We start from the raw sequence: 24920 nt of genomic DNA, 5'->3' as shown, positions 1-24920 counted from the left end.
TCTTGAGTTAGCTAATGAAAACTTTCCTTTCACATTGTACTATTTCCGGTTTGACAAAACATTTCCACATTGACTGATCTTTGTTGACATCGAGTATTTGTGTCGACTTCGTTCTTAAAATACAATGTCATTTTTAGTAGACTCGTGTATTATGTTCGTTTTACAGGTAAATTTCATTTTTCTATGGAAATTGGTGTGTATCGCCCGATCACCTCTGTAAATGAAAAATAAACGACCACCCTTTACTTCCATTTTCCAATCAATAGCTGACTGACATAGTCTAAAATAATAGACGTGTTATACGGGATTCTTCCAATCCCTAACGTTATTACGGGTTTGTGCAAGGGGGTTGAAAAATATTGAAATTGTATTTAGAGAAGTATTATGAAATACATAATAAAGGTTTACTGTGCAGTTGCCTAATTCCGGATCAATTTTGAAGTTTTCTTAAAATATTGTCATAATTACTGAACATAAGTGCATGAAATTTTAATAGAGAAATATTGGGTACTATATCAACCAAAATGGAAAAAGAAAAAACAATTAATTATAATATAATATTCAGTACGAAATAAGGGCATAAACGACGTCCAAAAACCTGCATTCAGTGCCTAAATATTCAGATTTTTTCAATGAACAAGTTAAACATTATTAAATCAATACAAATATTTAAAAGCTACTTAAATAAACATCATGTATTAAATGTTTAACCTGTATATAAATTTTATACTTCTCTGAAGTATTTGTATGTGTATTTTCGGCATATCCGAACTACTAATTTGTCCGAATTTGCATAATTTTGAAAGTACAAATCTGCTTCATTTTTGCTTCATTTTCATATCAAATGCTGCACAACACAAAACAATGACATCGTCAATTTATTTACTTTTTATGTAATTGGCATTGTATTTTGTGATTGACGATAAGTCATAAACATCGTATAGTAGGTCTAGTGTTTAAAGATAACCCTGTCGAACCTCAATATAAAAGCTCGCACTGTGTGACGTCATCCCCCACGTGACTTAATATTGACATTTAGGAAAGCGAAAGTTTAGAGGTATTTATTTTGGGGTTATACTCGAATAGCTGCACTTTTGTGTTGTTTCTGTTGCTTTGGAGGTCAGTTGCGTAGACTGTGATCATTCTATATTGATCACGGTCGCCGAAACGCTTTTTAAACGATTTCCGAATATTTAGGCAAATCCGGAATTAGGCAACTGCCCAGTATAGGTTTATATTCATATTTTACTGTGTAAGTGCCAAAATATTTTGCACAAAACAAGCATTAAATGCATTTAAACACAGGATTTACCTTTTCAACGAAACTTGACTGACACAGACAACAATTATACCAAGCATAAAAACTCAACCATCTCCGACAAGTTTCGCGATAGTCCTCGTAAATACAATCATTACAAACCGGCCATGGCCCAAGTGTTCTGATTGTTGTTAAACTATGAACCGCAGCCTTGCCGGTGCCCATCATGTATATATCGCTATGTTTAGACAATATGAAATGAAGAAAAGCGCATCAAACTTGTAATAATTTGTTGAATGTTAATTCTTTTGTGTACGGAACTAGTATAAAAATAGCATTATCTGGTAATATTTCTTGTTTTTGTGATATTTTATAGACGCAATATGCTTTAACCTGGAATCCCGATCGGAATAACTACTAAGGCACTTTTGGTACAAAACTATTTGTATGTGAAGGATTTGCCATATCAAAAATCATAAAAAAACAAACAAAAACATCCAATTATTTGGACTACTCAATGACACTACAACAGAAGACATGTTTTATCATTTCAATGAATAACAAAATGTTGTGCTTCAGTGATTGCTTATGGTGTAAAACCTTTTTTTTTTATTATATTTGCATAATCATAAGGTTTAGTTTTGCAATCAATTAGCATGCAGGTTTCAAACAAAATGCTGAAGTCATTAAAATTCCACAAAAAAATATTATGCAACCTAAGAGGTCAATGCATACTTTTTCCCATTTGCGTTTTTTTTATTGGAAAAAAAATCAAACAGTATTACTAATGATGTGTAAATTAAGTACTTTCTTGAACCTGCTCACCCTAGTCATTTCAAAGACTCTCTAGCACTGAAAATCTAAACAAAATGGCCTTTCAATATTATATTATCATATTAAATAAAGATAATGTTTTATGTTTTGAATCAGGGTGAACATTCTAGAAAAGAAACAGTATAAAAAAGAGTTCCTGCATGTCTATTGGTGCATGAACAAATACATTGTAAATGCTGAGACTGTCACCTTGTAAATGCTGTGACTGTCACCATGTAAATGCTGAGACTGTCACCTTGTTAATGCTGAGACTGTCACCTTGTAAATGCTGAGACTGTCACCTTGTAAATGCTGAGACTGTCACCTTGTAAATGCTGTGACTGTCACCTTGTAAATGCTGAGACTCTCACCATGTTAATGCTGTGACTGTCACCTTGTTAATGCTGTGACCGTCACCTTGTAAATGCTGAGACTGTCACCTTGTAAATGCTGAGACTGTCACCATGTTAATGCTGTGACTGTCACCTTGTCAATTCTGAGACTGTCACCTTGTTAATGCTGAGACTGTCACCTTGTAAATGCTGAGACTGTCACCTTGTAAATGCTGTGACTGTCACCTTGTAAATGCTGAGACTGTCACCTTGTAAATGCTGTGACTGTCACCTTGTAAATGTTGAGACTGTCACCTTGTAAATGTTGTGACTGTCACCTTGTAAATGCTGAGACTGTCACCTTGTAAATGCTGTGACTGTCACCTTGTAAATGCTGTGACTGTCACCTTGTTAATGCTGAGACTGTCACCTTGTAAATGCTGAGACTGTCACCTTGTAAATGCTGTGACTGTCACCTTGTAAATGCTGTGACTGTCACCTTGTAAATGCTGAGACTGTCACCTTGTAAATGCTGAGACTGTCACCTTGTAAATGCTGTGACTGTCACCTTGTTAATGTTGAGACTGTCACCTTGTAAATGCTGTGACTGTCACCTTGTAAATGCTGTGACTGTCACCTTGTAAATGCTGTGACTGTCACCTTGTAAATGCTGAGACTGTCACCTTGTAAATGCTGAGACTGTCACCTTGTAAATGCTGAGACTGTCACCTTGTAAATGCTGTGACTGTCACCTTGTCAATTCTGAGACTGTCACCTTGTTAATGCTGAGACTGTCACCTTGTAAATGCTGAGACTGTCACCTTGTAAATGCTGAGACTGTCACCTTGTAAATGCTGTGACTGTCACCTTGTAAATGCTGTGACTGTCACCTTGTAAATGTTGAGACTGTCACCTTGTAAATGTTGTGACTGTCACCTTGTAAATGCTGAGACTGTCACCTTGTAAATGCTGTGACTGTCACCTTGTAAATGCTGTGACTGTCACCTTGTAAATGCTGTGACTGTCACCTTGTTAATGCTGTGACTGTCACCTTGTAAATGCTGTGACTGTCACCTTGTTAATGTTGAGACTGTCACCTTGTAAATGCTGTGACTGTCACCTTGTAAATGCTGAGACTGTCACCTTGTAAATGCTGAGACTGTCACCTTGTAAATGTTGAGACTGTCACCTTGTAAATGCTGTGACTGTCACCTTGTTAATGTTGAGACTGTCACCTTGTAAATGCTGTGACTGTCACCTTGTAAATGCTGAGACTGTCACCTTGTAAATGCTGTGACTGTCACCTTGTAAATGCTGTGACTGTCACCTTGTTAATGTTGAGACTGTCACCTTGTAAATGCTGTGACTGTCACCTTGTAAATGCTGAGACTGTCACCTTGTAAATGCTGAGACTGTCACCTTGTAAATGCTGAGACTGTCACCTTGTAAATGCTGAGACTGTCACCTTGTCAATGCTGAGACTGTCACCTTGTCAATGCTGAGACTGTCACCTTGTTAATGCTGAGACTGTCACCTTGTAAATGCTGAGACTGTCACCTTGTAAATGTTGTGACTGTCACCTTGTAAATGCTGAGACTGTCACCTTGTAAATGCTGAGACTGTCACCTTGTAAATGCTGAGACTGTCACCTTGTAAATGCTGAGACTGTCACCTTGTAAATGCTGAGACTGTCACCTTGTAAATGTTGTGACTGTCACCTTGTAAATGCTGAGACTGTCACCTTGTAAATGCTGAGACTGTCACCTTGTAAATGTTGTGACTGTCACCTTGTAAATGCTGAGACTGTCACCTTGTAAATGCTGAGACTGTCACCTTGTAAATGCTGAGACTGTCACCTTGTAAATGTTGTGACTGTCACCTTGTAAATGCTGAGACTGTCACCTTGTAAATGCTGTGACTGTCACCTTGTAAATGCTGAGACTGTTATTGACAGTTTACCAATTAGTTAAAACATTACTTGTGAGCAGGATTTGCAGTGATGAGAAATATTTATACTTATTTTTAGTGTTGTGCCGATGATGGATTATAATTAACAATTGATCGGAAAGGCCTACGTCAGTAACAATCGATAGTGAAATTTGAAAGATCGATTGTAGAAACAAGGGACGTAGCCGCTACTGACAAATTTTCTTTTTCTGGTTAATGCCAGTTAATGTTGGAATGTTAAGGTTTTACTATGTTAAGTTATCTAGTCATGTTCTTATCAAGTCAGTATGTCACTACAGTACCTTATTACAAAATTTCTGTTTCTTAACTGCAAAAGGAAAGGATCAACTTTTCATGTTTGTGGTTTAATAGTGATTTTTAAAACATATTACCATTTACTTCTTACCATGTAAGAATTTAGTTTTCTCAGTTGTCTGAAAGAAAATGTCCTTGTGAAACATATAGAATATTCAACTTCTTGAAGTATTTGTAACTGACTGATTATTAAAAAGAAATTGATATCTTTCTTTTTATTTAACACATGTATACAATACTAAATGTAAGACAAAAATAGAGCCTGTGGTCATATGTTCTGTAATAGTAATTTGTAAACACTAAAAGATAGTTGCCTTCTGAATAGATAAAGTAATTTATACAAAGAAATGTACATACAATATTGTAAGAGAACTTAAAAGTGTGCTTAAAACTGGTGCTTGTATCTGTATGCCTTTAATATGATGACCAAAGATACTAGTAATAAATTAATGATTAAATCGATTAATAATCGATCATTGATCGGTTTCATAAACCGATTATCGATAGTATTTTTTCTGTCTGATTCCCAACACTACTTATTTTATACTACTGTGAAATCATTTATATTTGTTGGCATGAAATTTCGTGGTTTGCCAAAAAAATACAATTTCGTGGGTACTTGAATTCGTGGTTTTTCATTTTTGAAAAAAAAATTCGAATATGCGATCGTCCTAGATCGTCTGCATAATCTCCACGCGCTGGCCCGTGATTATCGTCTTCTACGTCACACGGTTTATGACACTCGCTAAAGTGGTACGAGATGCCAATTAGTGCATATACCCATGTCAATTATCGATTTAATTGGGAATTAAGGTCATAAAAGAAGATGCACCCTGATAATAAATACAGATAGGGGAAGCCATTGAATACCAATTAAGAATTTTGCAATCGGTGAAAACACCAAAAATGTGCGTATATTTGAGTAAACAAGATCGTTTCAATATTTATTCACACGTTTTTGTTTATATTGAACGGGTGGTTATGTACTTTGTCACGTTGGGTGCTCAGTAACCTCCAATGTAATCGATTATTTTTTTCATTAAATAAAAAAATCAAGTACCGACACTCATCACGCGCATCTTGTAATCTTGGAGATTTTCATTAAGAGCACACGTTTAAACACGTGCTTCTGTCATTTGGTTCATAAAAACACATTTAATTGATTTGGTTTATTATAAATTGTTAAAGGCAGATATAATATATTAACAAAACAAAGATAGTAATATATACAGTGAGACAGGTATAAACGCTGTATACTGCGACTTCTGTAACGAATAAACTAGTATGTACATAACATGGCAGTTGAAAAAGTAAATAAAGGGTCTATATTTTGTGGGATCTTAAATTCGTGGATCACCCTACCCACGAAAACCACGAACATTAATGCCCCACGAACATTAATGATTTCACAGTATTATATATACTTCTTTCAAATTTTAAGCGAATATTTGTTTGATTGCATGGAGACATTACATGTATGTGTTTTTCATTATTTATATATAATTTGTGTTTTTCAGGCATTATTTTTTGGTGGAGGTTGGATTTTCTTCTTGAAGATACTGTATAAAAACTATGAGGTAAGTTTATTTCTCACAGCTTTAATAGTAACTGGTAGTCTGTTTATGTATGAAGTCTAAGAACAATGTGTATGTCATTAAAATTAGTGTTATTCCGATGCTGGATTATAATCAATATGCAATTAAAAAGGTTAAAGCTGACATCAGTGGGTAGTGATTTTGTCATACATGAAACTGATTTATGAAAAAATGGTGCAAGGAGATTTTTAACAAAACTGACTGTCCCTCATATTTATTTTTTTAAACACTGATTCACCAATCGTTCAGTTTTATACATATTTACACACAATGAGTAAAATATATAGTGCATTAAAGATTTGTTTTGAATGTGGTACTATAGCCAATATTAAAAAAATGGTGGTGTTAATGTGCAGGTTTCATTTTATTCATTGGTTTGATTCCCTGATTATTGATACTTGGTAGTAAAGTTTTGGTCTATAAAGTTAAGAATCTATTGAAATGGAAATCCATGGTGGTTTTATGATTTTGATGTGACTGTTATAAACAGTATATGAATAAAGAATGGTAACTACAGGGACAAGCCCAATAGCCAGACATTTAACCATGAACTAGCTATTTTAAGGAAAAGGACTGAAATTAGCTTGAAAATGGTCATCTTGTTTAAAGACACAAGGGTCATGGCTAAACAACACCAACCAAGAGACATCATAACATAACGAGACAACAAACACTACACAACTATCATAATATCATCAATGGTAAATAGAGACATCTCGACATAAGGTCAATTTCTTGTGTTGCAAATTGATGATATATAGTGCGATGGTGTTTCTAAGTTAGCTTTATGTTTGTGTTTGTTTCAGGTTCATCATTCAGGAGTATTACTCATGTTTTCCACGACGTTTGCCCTGTCATGTACGATGTTTGTGTTGATCATATTTGAAATCATAGGCATAATGGATTCCAGGTATTTGTTATGATATCAGACACATTTTATTTTTCCTGAGCTGTTATGTAATTAATAACGTTATTGTAAGTGACCAGAAACGTCAGATTTAATTTTATCACATGCTATGGATATCTTGTTCAAATTTAATATAACCATCACATTATTTGTCTGTTTTACACATGGAAATATAACAATATTCTGCATGTTTGTAACAATTTAATTGCATACAACAGTTGGTGATATTCCAGCAAGTCATATGTTCATTTCACATTTAGATTTTATGATAACTCACTGGATTACTGAGTTGATCTCAGTATTCATTGTACTTATAAACAGATAAATATGATCGGATATGTATTATGTCTCCCCCTCTCTGGGGGAGACATATTGTTTTTGCCCTGTCCGTCAGTCCGGTAGTCCGTCAGTCCGTCAGTCCGTCCGTACGTCACACTTCGTTTCCGATCGATAACTGGAAAACCGCATGACCTAGGATCACCAAACTTGGTAGGGAGGTTGGTCGTGAGGTGTAGAGGATCCCTATTGTTTTTGGGGTCACTAGGTCAAAGGTCAAGGTCGCGGTGACCCCCAATATAAAAAACATTTCTGCTCAAAATCTTGAGAACGGTTTGACCTAGGTTCACCAAACTTGGTAGGGAGGTTGGTCATGAGGTGTAGAAGATCCGTATTGTTTTTGGGGTCACTAGGTCAAAGGTCAAGGTCGCGGCGACCCCCAATGTAAAAAACATTTCCGCTCAATATCTTGAGAATGGTTTGACCTAGGTTCACCAAACTTGGTAGGGAGGTTGATCATGAGGTTTAGAAAACTCCTATATTTTGGGGGGTCACAAGGTCAAAGGTCAACGTCGCTGTGACCTCTAATGTAAAAAAATATTTCCGTGCAATATCAGGAGAATGCTTTGATCTAGGTTCACCAAACTTTGAAGTGAGGTTGGTCATGATGTCTAGATGATCCCAATTGTTTTGGGGGTAACAAGGTCAATAGTCAAGGTCGTGGTGACCTTCCATGTAAAAATCATTTGCGTGTAATATCTTTATGTCTCCCCCATTCATGGGGAGACATATTGTTTTTGCCCTGTCCGTCAGTCAGTCCATCAGTCTGTCAGTCAGTCAGTCAGTACGTCACACTTCGTTTCCGCCCAATAACTATAGAACTCTTAGACCCAGGAACTTCATACTTGGTATTAATCAACAACACTTTCTTCTCTTCACTATTTAATATAATCGAATAAACCAAACTTCACTGTTGGTTTGTCTCCAGTCCAAAGTTACAAATTTCATGTCCATCATTTATTTTTTCTCAGCTACGACCACACAATAGGGGAGACAAGCGCTTTTTCAAAAAAGCAATCTCTAGTTTTTTTTATTATTATTATTATCATTCCGGTACTACATTTCCGCAATGCATGTGGAAAAAGCATTCATGTGGAAAAAGCATTGCTTTGTAAGTTTGTGGTATTCTACTCATCTTCAGCGCAGGTGAAACAGGTAGACATGTGTTTTTTTTGTTATTTATTACCGAGATATGCATGTGAAAACAAAAATTGTCACTAGTCATCATGTTATAATAAATACACACTTTTATTCAACTCTTCCAGGAAATATGTAAGTAAGTTCGCCATAGGCTTGCTTTAATAACAATTTTCCTGAACTTGTTGAATAAAATTGTGTATTTTATGACTCGTGACAGATCCTATATACATGTATATTTACATGTATGATAACTATTCCTTTTGTTCAAATATCTATTTACAAAGTATTTTTAGATTATAATAAGTTAACAATCAATATTTTAGAATATTGACATTTGAAAGCATCGCTGTATTTTTACAAAATCTTAATATCCAATGGAAACCTATAATGTTGTGTATTTCAGTTCACGATATTTCCACTGGAAGCTTCAGCTGTTTGCCACCCTGTTCATGCTGATTGTTCTACTGCCCGCATATATAGCCTTCTTCGTACTCTCCAATCTCAGATTTGGTATGAATTGTCACTGGCACTGTAGATAAAACAAAATCGATTTATATAGAATCCAAGTTCATGTGTCTTTGTTTGTCCGGAGTTACCATGTGACTATTAATTCACTACAGAAGTTTAACAGATATATATGAGAGTAGTTTGGTTTCATGTCAAATCTTATCTCCTGCACCATTTCAGTACCCCAGAAGCCCCACATTCAGGTGGCCTTGACCTTTGTGTCCTGGTGCGTGTTTCTCTACTTCTTCTGGAAGATTGGTGACCCCTTTCCCATCCTTAGTCCAAAACATGGTTAGTATGCAGTATTTTAGCTGTATAAATTCCATCTGCATTTGTTTGTCCAGACTCCAGGGTTATCATGTAATCAGTAAATCTCTCGATTTGGTTTTAACAGTTACAGAGCTGGTTTGGTGGCACCTTTGGTGATAGCAAATATTTTTTGTTGAATTTGATTATTACACAGTATTTTAGATTCATACTTATTGATATTGGGGTGCAGTTTGTTTTTAAACTTACCTGTAAATGCAAGCATACATTAAGTTATTTCAAAACAACTTACAAACAATATAATAAATTGTACCAGACAGGAAGATGATGTGTTAAGGACATCAATGTAACGAAGTTTCAAAGATGTTTAGTTTTATTTGATAATTTCAGGTATATTCTCCATTGAGCAATGTATAGGTCGTGTAGGTATTATAGGGGTGACATTGATGGCAATTCTGTCAGGATTCGGAGCAGTCAACTATCCATACACGTCAATGTTCTGCTTCATAAGGTAAACATTACAGGAGTACCATACGTTATACTCAAGCAAATTGTTGAAGGAACGCTTTCTTTTTAAGTCATTTTAGTGCTGTAGCCTTCAGGGTAACCTTCTAAAATAATGTCACATTGCCAATGTGTCATTGGCATTCCATTAGCATTTTTAGCTCGACTATTCGAAGAATAAGGAGAGCTATACTGCTCACCCTGGTGTCGGCGTTGGAGTCATTATCTCAGTAAATACATCAGTTATTGCATTGAAACTTTGTATTCCCAACTATCTTACATACTAAATTAATGAAGTTAGTTAACAACTGTTTGAATATTTATAATGCAAATAATTGGCCTTTATTATTCCACTTAAAAATTCTGGTTAAGGATTTGCGTGCAAGCACACATAGGTTAATATCTCAGCAATTACTTGATGGATTGCATTGAAACTTTACACACAGGCTCCCATCCATTTAGCCTTCTTATTTAATCAAGTAAGATAACTCTATCTTTTATGACATATAATTTTTGCCCCTTTATTATGCGACTTAGAAATTCTGGTTAAGGTCTTGCATGTTACCACACATAGGATAATATCTCAGCAACTATTTGATGTATTGCATTGAGACTTTATACAATGGTATTCAACCACCCAACTTAATTGAATAACCAAGTCAGATAACTGTATTTTTCAAATAATGGCCCTTTATTATTAGACTTAGAAATTCTGGAACCACATTTATGTTAATATCTCCTCACACCATGTATTGCATTGAAACCTAATCTAACAGTGATCCTACATGTTTCGCCTAAACGTTTCAATCCTTACATTGAAAAGTGGCGGAATAGTCGAGCGCGCTGTCTCTGTGACAGCTCTTGTTAGTTTACTTGGTAGGATAGTTTATGATATTGTTGATGCAATAAATGATAGTTTCGTATTTCAGCTTGACGCCAAACAGTAGATGTATAAATTTAATTGCAAAAACTATTGCTTCATGATTTTTGTTGCATTATTTTTTTTGTCATATTTGGTTTAAATCAAAACAAAACTAGTTATATACACCATTACTAAAAGACATTGATGACATTAATGTGAAACTTGTTTTTTGTTTTCAATGACAATGTGTGTATGTGAAACCTGATGGCAAGTTCCATAAATTAATGTTGTTGTGGTTCTTTTTTATCAATTTTCTACTAGTTTGAATATGATCAATATGAGCTGTGGCAAGCGAGAATAGGCAAGTTTAAAATATGATGTTATAGTTTACAGTGACTGCAATACATTGGTGGCCTGAAGGTAAAAGGGTAAAGGTTATTTAATGTTCTTTTTATTCAGCTGGGTCATTTTCCATCGATAACAACCATTGATGTATGCTGTATCAGTAGAAGTAGTTCAAAACATTTAAAATAATATTATAAATTAATTGTAGTGTTTTATTTGTGTTTAATTGCCAGTGATACATTTTATTGCATGTATTATAAAGATTACCAGGGCAGGAGTAAAGTCATTAAGTTTAACTGCTAAATTGAAATTACTTTGCCATCTACTTGCAGCCTACATGTAGTTTAATTTAAAGATTTCTAACATTGTAAACTGTCCATGTACAGTGTGTGTATACCTTGTGATAAATTGCCTCATAAATGCTACGTCGGAAGGCAATATTTTGCTTTGAATGAAGACTTTAAACAAAGATAGCTTTCCAATTTTTTCACCATTTTGAATGAAACATAGCGCAGTCTACGCTGCTTACTGAGCCCCACCTTCAGTCTTTTACTAGAGTTTGATTGAGAGTTTAGTTTCTTTAAACACTTCGACAAACCTTTTCACGATACGGCCGTCTGGCGGAGCACTGTCAAACAATATTTTGGAAAATGGTTTGTCAAAGTGTTTGATGAAACTTCTCACCTTATCAAACTCTGGTAATAAAACGAAGGCAGGGCTCTGTTAGCGGCAAAGACTGCCCTTTGTTTCATTTGACATGGTGTTGTAAAAGAAAGTTATATTTGATATAAGTGTTCATTTTAAGCAAAATGTTTCCTTCGGATGTAGCATATATGACGTTATTTATCACTTGGTATACACACACTGATATACATCCAAAGCTGTTTTTGATGGAAAATGGCTGAGGTGTTTTAAATGTGTTATTTTATGTAAAACACTTAGGTATTATGCTAAAATTGATAATTTTCAAAAATAAACTTGATATACCCGGTACTTCTGTTTGTCACAGTGCAAATGGACCAGCTTTTTATATAGTGGGTGAATGATAAGTAACATGTTTCTTACAGACAAGTGACAGATACTGAGATCTTGCTATGAAGCAGGTGAATGATAAGTTACATATTCCTTTCAGACAAGTGACAGATACGGAGATACAGGGCGTAGAGAAGAGACTCATGCAGACAATGGACATGATTATGCTCAAGAAGAAGAGGTATACAAACTGCCTATTTTTTATGTAACGGTTAGCGTTTATTTTTGGTCTGCTTAATAGTTAGCTAGGCGAGAAATGTCTCCATACTTTCCTTAAGGCTTTTCCCATTCGTGTACTTCTAAATTACCAACTCAATGAAACAAATTAATGACTAAATGGAATATGGACAGTAGCTATCATCAGAGGCTTTTTGAAAAATTAAATAAGAATCTAGCCAGTAATCCCATTAGCAAAGACATGAGCTCAATCATTAAACTTATGGAAATATTTTGGTGATTATGTTGTTGTTTTTTGTTTTACCCACCAAGCAGGTTCAACACAAAAGGAATCACTTTGTCGGTCGTTGACGTGTCTGCGGCGTCACACTGATTTTCTCAGTCAATGACTTGTTGTAGAGTCCTCAAACTTTATATGCACATTGGTAATCGTCACTAGATGACCTATTTATTTGGGTTCATGTAAGGTTGTTGTGACCTTTTCTTAAAAACAGATTAAATGATTTGTAAACAGCTTGTTGCATGCACATTTGTTACCCCTCTTGATTTTGGAGACGGTAGGTGAAAGATACATGGTTGGGGTAATTTTGGCTAGAAAATCAGTTTCTAATAATTTGTGACATGTTGTTGAGTCCTCAAACTTTGTATTTACATTGGTCATGTTCAGTAGATGTCACCCCTACTTATTTGGGACAGTAAGTCAAGGGTCAAGGTCACCATAACCTTTCTTGAAAAAAATTGGTTTTCCTACTGTCCTGAAACTAAGTAGGAATATTAATCATGAACAGTGGTTGATCCCTATCATTTTTGATGTCAGTTAGTCATGGGTCAAGTTATGGTGACTCATTTTACATTAAAATTAGTATTACATTTGGTATGACAATGATGAGGGCTCTCGACAGGGGATACTTAAATTTTGTTTAAATTTAGTTTTAAAAATATATTTGTTATTATTTCTAGCGCAAGTATAGCCAAATTTTGGTTTAAGACTTCTGTACTGACAAATGTGTTTAATGTTTGAAAGAAAATTGTTCTTGGTAATGTGCATACTTCATTTGATCCTTGAAGTGGTTTAAAAAAATTGTTGACTAAAGTAAAATATGAAAAGTTGTGAGTAGCTTTCAATGTTTAACAGATATACTCATTGTGTAACAAGCCTTTACTACATCTGCTCTTTGCTCTTTTATATACAGGATTGCCCAAGCCAAACGTGAAAACCTAAGATCAGCAAGCCAGAATATCGGTGGTGGGATTTGGGGCATGCTGAAAAATGTCACATACGGAGGATCCACAGAAAGTATCTGTCACTTATATAGACTTGTTTTTTGTTTATTTTAGGGAACACTGCATTAAATAGTTAAAAATTTGATTTTTAAGTGCATTAAAATGTTTTAAGTGCATTAAAATTGAGTATTTGTACAAATTTACAACACTCCAACGGCCACTCCAGACATCAGCCAGCTGAAGCAGGAGGCAGGAGCGCTGGAGGAGTTGAGTCGACAACTTTTCCTTGAGGCTGTAGATCTTCACACTACACAGGTGGGGATTTAATATTGGAATATATAGGTGTATGAACACATTTGCACTGAAGTAAACTTTATAAATATTATATGTTGTGCCCTGAGCATATATATTTGTACGCTAATGAATGTTGGGTCTGTTTTATTGAAGATATTATTTTTAAGTCAGAGTTATTTCAGTGTTATATTTTTGTTGTGTTGCTATTTTATTGTGGAAATTGATCTTAAGCCAATATTTAAGTTGCCAGCTGTGATGTTCCTACACATAACACATTTTTGAACTCATGATTAAGATCTCACCAGATTATGTAGAATATTCAATTTTCATTTACAGTTTTACTCGGTATTTGCATTTCTTTTTCTGAGATTCTTCTTAGGAAACACTGAAAAAATATGCTTTAATGACAGTCAAAATGCATACAATTACAGCTGTTTGAACAGCCATAGAAGATTAGTTTAAGTAGAATAACATGACTACTTAATGATAATAGAAAATGCCATAAAAATACTTAAGATTTCTAGATGTTGATCATGAAATGAATAAATTAAGAGTATCCATGTAAATTCTTAAAGCATTGAATTTCTGTACCATTTGCCTCATTTAAGTCTAAAAGAATTGGATTGCTGTACCATTAGTACTCCTTAAGACTAATAGCGTTGGATAGCCCTCCTTAAGTCTAATAGCATTGGATAGCCCTCCTTAAGTCTAATAGCATTGGATAGCCCTCCTTAAGTCTAATAGCATTGGATAGCCCTCCTTAAGTCTAATAGCGTTGGATAGCCCTCCTTAAGTCTAATAGCATTGGATAGCCCTCCTTAAGTCTAATAGCATTGGATAGCCCTCCTTAAGTCTAATAGCATTGGATAGCCCTCCTTAAATCTAATAGCATTGGATAGCCCTCCTTAAGTCTAATAGCATTGGATAGCCCTCCTTAAGTCTAATAGCATTGGATAGCCCTCCTTAAGACTAATAGCATTGGATAGCCCTCCTTAAGTCTAAAAGAATTGGATAGCCCTCCTTAAGACTAATAGCATTGGATAGCCCTCCTTAAGTCTAATAGCATTGGATAGCCCTCCTTAAGACTAATAGCATTGGATAGCCCTCCTTAAGACTAATAGCATTGGATAGCCCTCCTTAAGACTAATAGCATTGGATAGCCCTCCTTAAGACTAATAGCATTGGATAGCCCTCCTTAAGACTAATAGCATTGGATTACAGTTCTCTCTACCTTCTTATTGTCTAATAGCATTGAATTACAGTTTGCTCAGCCTTCTTTAAGTCAAATAGCATTTGATAACAGTACCATTGGCACTCTTAAGTCTAATAGCATTGGATTACAGCACTCTTGGCCCTTTTTAACTTTAGCAGCAATGAATAACAGTACGCTCGGCCTTCTTCAGGTCTTAAAGAATTGAATTACAGTATTGTTGGCCTTCTTTTATGGTGAGGTATCACATTCAAATGTTTGAAATGTCAATTTTCTTTTCAGGACAGAATTGAGTCCTCAAAAACATTCAAAGGAAAATACTTCAATTTCCTGGGCTACTTTTTTTCTATCTACTGTGTATGGAAAATATTTATAGTAAGTGTACCATGCTTTAAATATCATGTTGTATTTTGAAATAATGGAAATCAACATGTGGTCAGTTAAGGACAAAATGTACATAAAGAATTCATGAAAATAATGAAAATCAGCAAATGGAGCAATAATAAGTATTACCAGTATAATTCAAAGATCTATTTTAACAAGTACACATGAATATTAAAACAGATCAATCAGAAGATATCAATCCCAGCACTAATAAAACTGTCTTTATTTTGAAAGTGTTAATCTCATGTATTATGTGGCTAAAGTGTGCTTGGCTCTTTACTTTAACATGCATACATGTTTATTTCAGTCAACAGTAAACATAATTTTTGACCGAGTGGGAAAACAGGACCCAGTGACACGAGGAATAGAGATAGCCATCAACTACCTGGGAATTCAGATTGATGTAAGAAATACCACATTATTCTAACTGTCCCCTTATTTCCATGCTTTATCATTTACAGGTCAACTGGATACAATGCTTGCCCATTCCCCTAAGGCTTAGCCCACAGGGGTTTCTCTCGATTTTTTTACCCTACATATATGATAATGAAAAGGTCTATAGAGTCAAGAAGTCGAGTGAAACCCCTGTGGTTTAGCCTCCTCTCTAATGGGCTGTTCAATGGCTCATATATTCTCATATAAAAGGCATTACATATGGCAGATTTCACAAAAAAGGCAATTATTTGGCCCATTTGCTTTCATTTATTGTTATTGCATGTCAACGTCATATATACAGCAATTGCCTTTCCCAACCCAATAAGAACACCTAATAGAAGTGATTTGTATTAAAATAATGAAATTATTGTGTTAAATAAGGTAAAAAAATGTAAAAATATGCCGATATTTAGGACAAAAAAGACAGAAAATCTTCCCGGTACCAATATACCACTTTTTTGAGGATGCTTTTCAGTAACATCTGGTAAGTATTTTATTCTTGTCTGTTGAATAATGTTTGCAAGAAATGTTAATTAAAACAATAATATATCTAAAATGATTGCATTTCGTTCGTAATATACTTAAATTTTCGGTAATTGCGCATGGTGATAACGTTACGGTAATCTGTCCTCGAATTGTTGTGTAACATTAGCAGACATGATCCACTGCTAACTGTTTTAAGCCTAAACACACCTTTATTAAATCACTGAAAACAAAGACTACGTGTCGGATAAAAACAGTATTGCATGTAACAAGAAATTGGTCATTCCCGATCATAAAGTTTTTTAGGTCTAAAAATGTGTTAATGTTACTCAAAATCGATTCTGTCCCATTTTAGCATGACGATAGCACCTTTTCTATTCGTGAATAATTTACACCGACTGAGGGTTAACATCCGGGTAGCGATTACTTTTATATTGGACTGGTTCACAGTTGAAATTGAAATGATAAAAATAGTGGTGAATACCGTTGATAAAAACTTAATCCAAGTTTGGCTCATTCTGTCCTTCGATGTAACGTTAACATTATGTCACGCTAGCATTAAGACAAGCGCTTAATAAAGCAAGAAAATCGTTGAAATTTGATGACTTTCCCAGAGTCAATTATTCGAACATAACAATGTCGTCTGTAAACTATCGTTTGTAAGTATTCATTCATTAGGTACGTAGTTTATATTGAATTCATACCGCTTTTGTGTTTGATATCGTTATTTATTGGACAGAATTAAGAATTTTTGTGATTATCAATTGACCGTGTTTATCAATCATTTATATAGTTTGTTTTATACTGTATCAAGCTCAAACAGTCTGTGGTAGGTCTGTATTTTAATTTGTTGTGAAACATTCTGTCCAACTGCTAATGTGACATACTGCTAATGTTACTCATTCTGTTTTGTGGTAACACTAGCACATACTGCAATTAGCAATTTATAATATATATGTTTAATATCAAAGGTAATGATAATTGCACCATACTAGAGACATTTATATTACCACAACAAAACATTTATGTTTATAGCTTATCTGATCTGATATAAAAAGAAAACCTATGTTTGCAGAAAGCATTTTCTGTCTTGTTGTCCAATTAGGGTTTGTTTCAATAAATTTATTTGAGAAAAACGAAACAATCTTTATTTTTTGTCTGTACAATCTGTTTTATAGATAAATGAACCATTTAGTGCAAGACAAAATACTTCTTTGGATCAAAATATTAAAAAAAAACAAGTTTTTACCGGCAATATTGTAACACTAGCACAAATGGTATGGTGATACAAAATTCTTTTTTTTATAAAAATGCATGAATAAATCATTGCAAATGTTCTAAAATATGATAGATAAGAAATTGCTGTAAAAGATTATGTTGAAATCACAAATCTGCAATAAATTTTAAAAATCAATATTCGCCGGGAACTTTTTGGTCACCAAAACGTGAAATCTGCCATATTCATATTTATTTTAAGGAATGTTGTAAGGCAGTTTGAAGGTGCCAAGTTCAGATTTCAGTCACCTTAAACCTTAAATGTTCCTCCATAACTCCAAAACTTATCAAGATTTTAAATGAAACTTAGAATGCATGTTAATAATGGTGACATGTATTTGTATTATAAATGCCATCAATTTTATTATGATTTTTTAATTCCAATTGATCAACTGAAGAACGGAAAAATTATATGACTTCCGCATACTATGTTCTTATTATTGTCCTTCCTGAAACAAATTTTATGTTAGATTAGACAAGATCTATTCTGATGAACAAAGACTGGCTGATTTCAAATAATTTCCAGTACGAACTGGTTCTTAGATAATATTGCTGTTGCTCATGTCACTGCTAATGGAATCGGTGTACAGATTCTGATTGAATCAAATCAGGCCTTTATTATGATTCACATGCTTGCTGTTTATCCGTAGTATAGTGATGGTTATATGTATGCATCTTCAGGTGAAGTTCTGGTCCCAGCAGATCTCCTTTTTCCTTGTAGGAATCATCATAGTGACATCTATACGAGGTCTTCTTATTACACTCACAAGGGTAAGTCTGGGTCTACTTATAACACTAGCAAGGGTAAGTCTGGGTCTATGTTTTACACTAGCAAGGGTAAGTCTGGGTCTACTTATTACACTTACAACGGTAAGTCTGGGTCTACTTATTACACTAGCAAGGGTAAGTCTGGGTCTACTTATTACACTTACAAGGGTAAGTCTGGCTCTACTTATTACACTAGCAAGGGTAAGTCTGGGTCTATGTTTTACACTGGCAAGGGTAAGTCTGGGTCTACTTATTACACTAACAAGGGTAAGTCTGGGTCTTCTTATTACACTAACAAGGGTAAGTCTGGGTCTACTTATTACACTAGCAAGGGTAAGTCTGGGTCTACGTTTTACACTAGCAAGGGTAAGTCTGGGTCTACTTATTACACTAACAAGGGTAAGTCTGGGTCTACTTATTACACTAACAAGGGTAAGTCTGGGTCTACATTTTACACTAACAAGGGTAAGTCTGGGTTTACTTATTACACTAACAATGGTAAGTCTGGGTCTACTTATTACACTAGCAAGGGTAAGTCTGGGTCTACTTATTACACTCACAGGGGTTAGTCCGGTCTACACTTATTACACTAACAGTGGTAAGTCTGGGTCTACTTATTACACAAACAAGGGTAAGTCTGGGTCTACTTATTGCACATTTACTGGTACTTGCCTTTGATAACAGGTACTGTTCATAGTGAATGACTGTGTAGAATCACATTGTTTGTGATTTTTGTAAGAAAAAAGCAAAACTGCATACAAAGTTCTAAGTTTCCTATTAAATTTCTATTTTGTGTTATCTGAATAAATATTTAGCATGATGAAGTTCTCGGAATATCAAAGCAGGATTGTTTGAACATGAGACTGAGTCAACTTGCATTGAACTGATTCTGAATTTGAATCCCCATTCTGTTTCTGTTTTCAGTTTTTCTATGCAATAGCCAGCAGTAAATCCTCCAACATCATAGTTCTTTGTCTGGCTCAAATCATGGTAAGCACTGAAGCATTTTCCAGGTGAAATTATTTTGTAGGTGTAGTTCTTGTGTTTTAGATTTTGGCAGTAATTAATATTTGAACATTGTATTAAATTGGAAAACATTTGGGAAAAACTTTAATATATAAAAAAGCCTACCCCCGGTATATATAACATAGCAACAGTAGAACAATTAACCCGACTGTACCTACCATACTACCAGTCCTGCTGGCAGGCATGAATGTGACACTTTAATCTATCTTAAATATTGTCTTTTATTTCTGTATTACAGGGGATGTACTTTGTATCTTCAGTATTATTGATGCGAATGAATATGCCCCTAGAATATAGGTGAGGAACTTCAATTTGCCCTAGACTTTCGTAATGACCAAAAAAGCACACTTCTAGAATTTAAAAGTATGCTCTAAATTGAAAGAGAATGCATCAAATACCAAAAAAAAATGATTAAGATCAGTTACATTTCACATACATTAGTGTGGGGAGATTTGAGACTAGCATTGTTGCGAGATTATGAGCTGCATCCATACTGTTCACTGCCCGCCAAAGATACTGTAAACAATAAGTCAAGTTTTATTTAGTACACTAAAACAAATTCAGCTCAAGACTATTGCTCGTCAATCTATGTACCATATTTAAAGGCTCGTTCATAGAGCGGGACATATTATAGTTTTTCCTGCTATGTACAGGCGGGCCAGCAGATGGGCAGCATCCAGAATGTTTTCCTTTAAAAGTTTTCTTTCAATCATCATAAAATTAGGTCAGAAGTTCAATAACCAGCAATATTGCTGGAATCACTAGAGAGTTATTGCCCTCTGATGATTGAAATTACTTAAAATCAGACTTGTCCAACTTTGAAGTTTTTGTCCAATCATCACCAAATTGGGTTAGAATGTGTATTGTCCTAATATCTTGGACAAGTTCAATCACCAGCAATATTTCTTGAGTGACTCAGGAGTTTTGCATAGTGATTGAATTATCAGTCTTGTCCAATCATTGACTTTAGAAGCCTGTGTCCAATCATCAACAAATTTGGCCAGAATGTATGGGCGCAAGATCTCTGAAAAGTTTGATATTGCTCGAGTCATTGAGGTTATCCCCCTTTTATTATAGAAATCACCTAAAATTGGTCTTGTCTGAACAAGAACTCTAGAAGCATTTCATTCAATCATCACCAAATTTGGTCAGATTGACTATTTGCAGAATATCTCAGTCAGGTTAGATAACTGGCCATGTCACCTCAGTCACTCCAGAACCAGAGTTATGACCATTGAATTGGCTAAATGGCAAAAACTGTATTTACCATGTCTGCTCTCTAAATTTGGCTTAACCTCCATTACCAAACTTGATGTCCTAAAATAAGGACAGGCAGTTGGTGCTCTTGCCCTTTGGTTACATTGAAAATAGACGCAATGTATTTTTTTTATCACTTTATAAAATGAATATTTTGTGATTGTTCTAAATCAATCTGGAGTCCACGAGTATGGGATACTGCAGTTGGAGTTTTGCTACTATATCTTTCATGTAAAATGCAATTTTTATGCCCCCGAAGGTGGGCATATTAAAATCGCACCGTCCGTCCGTCTGTCTAGCTCTGTAACTTTCCCTTGTATGGACAGATTTTAAAATAACTTTCCACATGTGTTCCACATACCAAGACGACGTGTGGCGTGCAAGACTCGTGTCCCTACCTCAAAGGTCAAGGTCACACTTAGTGTTTATTCACATCGGAGTGCTGCATATAAGGACATAGAGTATAGGTTGTCGTGTCCGGGCTGTAACTTTCTCTTGTAAGGACAGATTTTAAAATAACTTGCCACATGTGTACCACATACCAAGACGACGTGTCGCGTGCAAGACCCGTGTCCCTACCTCAAAGGTCAAGGTCACACTTAGTGTTTATTTACAATGGAGTGCTGCATATAAGGACATAGAGTATAGGTTGTCGTGTCCAGGCTGTAATTTTCCCGTGTATGGACAGATTTTAAAATAACTTGCCACATGTGTTCCACATACCAAGACGACGTGTCGCGTGCAAGACCCGTGTCCCTACCTCAAAGGTCAAGGTCACACTTAGTGTTTATTCACAATGGAGTGCTGCATATAAGGACATAGAGTATAGGTTGTCGTGTCCAGGCTGTAACTTTCCCTTGTATGGACAGATTTTAAAATAACTTGCCACATGTGTTCCACATACCAAGACGACGTGTCGCCTGCAAGACCCGTGTCCCTACCTCAAAGGTCAAGGTCACAATTAGTGTTTATTCACAATGGAGTGCTGCATATAAGGACATAGAGTATAGGTTGTCGTGTCGGGGCTGTAACTGTCCCTTGTATGGACAGATTTTAAAATAACTTGCCAAATGTGTTCCATGTACCAAGACGATGTGTCCCGTGCAAGACCCGTGTCCCTACCTCAAAGGTCAAGGTCACACTTAGTGTTTATTCACAATGGAGTGCTGCATATAAGGACATAGAGTATAGGTTGTCGTGTCCGGGCTGTAACTTTCCCTTGTATGGACAGATTTTAAGATAACTTGCCACATGTGTTCCACATACCAAGACGACGTGTCGCCTGCAAGACCCATGTCCCTACCTCAAAGGTCAAGGTCACACTTAGTGTTTATTCACAATGGAGTGCTGCATATAAGGACATAGAGTATAGGTTGTCGTGTCCGTGTTGTAATTTTCTCTTGTATGGACAGATTTTAAAATAACTTGCCACATGTGTTCCACATACCAAGACGACGTGTCGCGTGCAAGGCCCGTGTCCCTGCCTCAAAGGTCAAGGTCACACATAGTGTTTATTCACAATGGAGTGCTGAATATAAGGACATAACAGTGTAGGTTGTCAAGTATGGGTGGTATTTTTTTTATGTTCAGAGGCAATTTGAAATAACTTGCCATATGTATTTGACACGTAAAGGCAAGATCAACTTTTCATGTACTGACCTTGTTCGTAGGTCAATGTCACATTCGGGGGCATTCGTCACATACTGTGACAGCTCTTGTTCTTTACATTAAGTAAGCATTGTTTAAGCTACTACGAGTTATTTTACATATTTGTAACCAAATTCGGTCAACAAGTATTGCTATGATTGCTGATCTATTTGTTTAATTGTTCACATTTTGGTTAAAATAATTGTCACAAAACAGGATATGTGGGCATAAGTTGGAAGGCATAATTTGGACTAGAATCACTTTTGCACTTAAAATAAACTGAACTGTTATGATGTCAATAAATAATTTCACTAATTTTATAGCAGTCTTACATTTTGATATCATTAGCCCAAAATGTCTTTAACAGTGTTTGATGTTCATGCCATTTTGGAAAAATACAGTTCTCCAATTATTATTTGGGTATACATGTATATGTAGTTTAACAAAAGAGAACATGAATCTATCTCCAGTTCAATATTGATGATTTAAGAAGAATTTACACTTATATATATATATAATTATCTTACACCATTATGCCTTTTGTAACTTAATCTTGAATACTATAACTACATTGAGTCATAACATCTTAAATCAGTAAAATTCAACATGGCGTATATACATGTTTGTGTTTGTTTGTTTTCAGGACCATAATAACAGAAGTTCTCGGAGAATTACAGTTCAACTTTTATCATCGGTGGTTTGATGTGATATTTCTAGTCAGTGCTTTATCCAGTATAGGATTTTTATACATTGCTCATAAACATGCTTCGGACACAATCAGCTAGACCATATTGATCCAGCAATATCCGTATCTCCTTGTTTTACATATAATATGGCTGTATTAGAATAAAGACAATTTTAACTGTGGAGTTTTGGTTCCAGTACAAAACCAATTAATGTGTATAATACAGTGAACTGTTCTAAGTGATAAAGCAATGATAAAACTTGCATCATAAGTTGTCCACAGGTTATCTTTAGGCTATATTGCATGATTAAATGATTTGATTGGTTAATAGTAATTTTGGGATAAATATTGATCAATCAGTAAACATTTTGGCTAACTAACCAAACCAAAATGTTACTTAGTTTTATATAATTTGCTGCAATACTTTCTCTTAGTGAATATATGAAGACCTGTGGTGAAACCAAGTTCTTAAAGCTGCAGAGAGCTTGCACGAGGGTTGTACATGAATGCCTTACCTTCACAAAGATATGATACTGTGTTAAGGGTTTTTTGTATGAATTTTGAACATTGTTTATGAAGTTGATGCATGTTATAACAGCATTTTAGCAGTGATAAACAAAATGTATACCTTGGATGCAGTTGATGAAGTACTTTGGGGTAACGTTCATTAATTAGTGTTGTTGCAAAATGCAAACAATGAGTAATATCATTTGTAAACAGAACTTACAAATTTGGTTGTTGTTTCTCACATTTTTGATAAACGCCGCCATAATAACAAACATCTATTTATTGCTGATTTGGTGCACAAAAACAGTTTTCCATTAATATTACTGGTGTTATTTTCTTGTGACAAATGTTTTTTAACAAGAAATTTCATTAAAGAATGTACTTGTAGTCTAGTACCTAATACTACCTGTTAAAAACATAATGAACAAATAAATTCAAATAAAATTGAAGCCTTCTTTATTTTCCTCAATAGGAAAGTGTGTGTTGTAGTTTAATCCAACCACTATATATATATTTATATTTATATATATTGAAATGCAACAGATGTAGTTGAACTATCACCAATATGAGGACCACAAGCAGACGATGCTCTTTGAAAATATCTTATTAAACATCCCACCTAGAATGTTCTTATTGTGTCTCCTATCATGCTATGCAGTGGGAGACAGTTTTTAGTGTGGATGTCGAACTGACTGTCACATTGATTTAAAGTCTGCTCCGCATCTTCAAGACCCCTTAAAAGATTTTCATGAAATTGGGAAAACTCATCAAGCCAATGGGCTGAATCCACATTCCAAACAATCTTGCTTTGTCAAGGTCGAAGGTTCTAGCCGTAGATTTTGTGTCTACTTTCATGTCCGTTCTGTATCTGTTAACACTTGTACAATTTCATTGATACTTAATTTGCACATAATACTCATTCTGCGCTATATCTCCCAACATCAAATGTTTTGGAACAGAGAGACCGTCTAGTTATGTTGAATATTTCTCCAGGAATGATGTATATTGTTGAAAGCTATTAGTTTGTCTGTTTTTAAAGAAAAGATCCTGGTATTGTGATAGCCTCGTGTCCATGTCGATGATGGCGTGCAAAACCTTCATCCTTGGCCAGATCTCAGAAAGCAAAAACATACTGAAACTTAATAAACATATTGCTGGAGACAATATGAACTAGTTAAGCAAAGGCCCATAATTTACCTGGTAGGCTTGTATTCTAAAAGTAACGATTTCTTAAAAAAGCGATGTCACTTATACTATACTCTTTAAAGGATAGTATTAATGCCCTGTTTTTGTCAGAAATCATTATTTTTGTCAGTATTTGGTTATAACTTTAATAAATCCTTTCACCCGAACACCGACTCACATTCGTGCGAGTTCAAATGTAAAGC

At 35.0% G+C, this 24920-nt stretch overlaps 1 protein-coding gene across 1 annotated transcript; it reads left to right on the top strand.

Annotated features, from left to right (window-relative positions):
* The first annotated feature begins 37 nt into the window (after positions 1-37).
* On the top strand, positions 38-23977 carry LOC128235052 (Golgi pH regulator A-like). Its single transcript, XM_052949756.1, has 15 exons — positions 38-166; positions 6183-6242; positions 7067-7170; positions 9047-9153; positions 9331-9441; positions 9808-9928; positions 12261-12341; positions 13531-13634; positions 13788-13876; positions 15348-15440; positions 15757-15852; positions 18324-18413; positions 19335-19400; positions 19675-19733; positions 22984-23977. The coding sequence occupies exons 1-15, from the start codon at positions 125-127 to the stop codon at positions 23123-23125; spliced, it is 1365 nt and encodes a 454-aa protein (XP_052805716.1). The 5' UTR covers positions 38-124; the 3' UTR covers positions 23126-23977.
* The last annotated feature ends 943 nt before the right edge of the window (positions 23978-24920 follow it).

The sequence above is a fragment of the Mya arenaria genome, chromosome 5 (assembly GCF_026914265.1).
Source record: "Mya arenaria isolate MELC-2E11 chromosome 5, ASM2691426v1".
NCBI lineage: Eukaryota > Metazoa > Mollusca > Bivalvia > Myida > Myidae > Mya > Mya arenaria.
Note: the sequence above shows the minus strand (reverse complement) of the source record. Positions and strands in the feature narration are given on the sequence as shown.

Bases quoted from the DNA above. Each gene is read 5' to 3' on its own strand.
- LOC128235052 (XM_052949756.1), top strand. From the start codon at position 125: ATGTCATTTTTAGTAGACTCGTGTATTATGTTCGTTTTACAG. The intron at 12,342-13,530 runs GTATACAAACTG...TTTTATATACAG, and splicing joins ATTATGCTCAAGAAGAAGAG to GATTGCCCAAGCCAAACGTG. The intron at 13,877-15,347 runs GTGGGGATTTAA...TTTTCTTTTCAG, and splicing joins TAGATCTTCACACTACACAG to GACAGAATTGAGTCCTCAAA.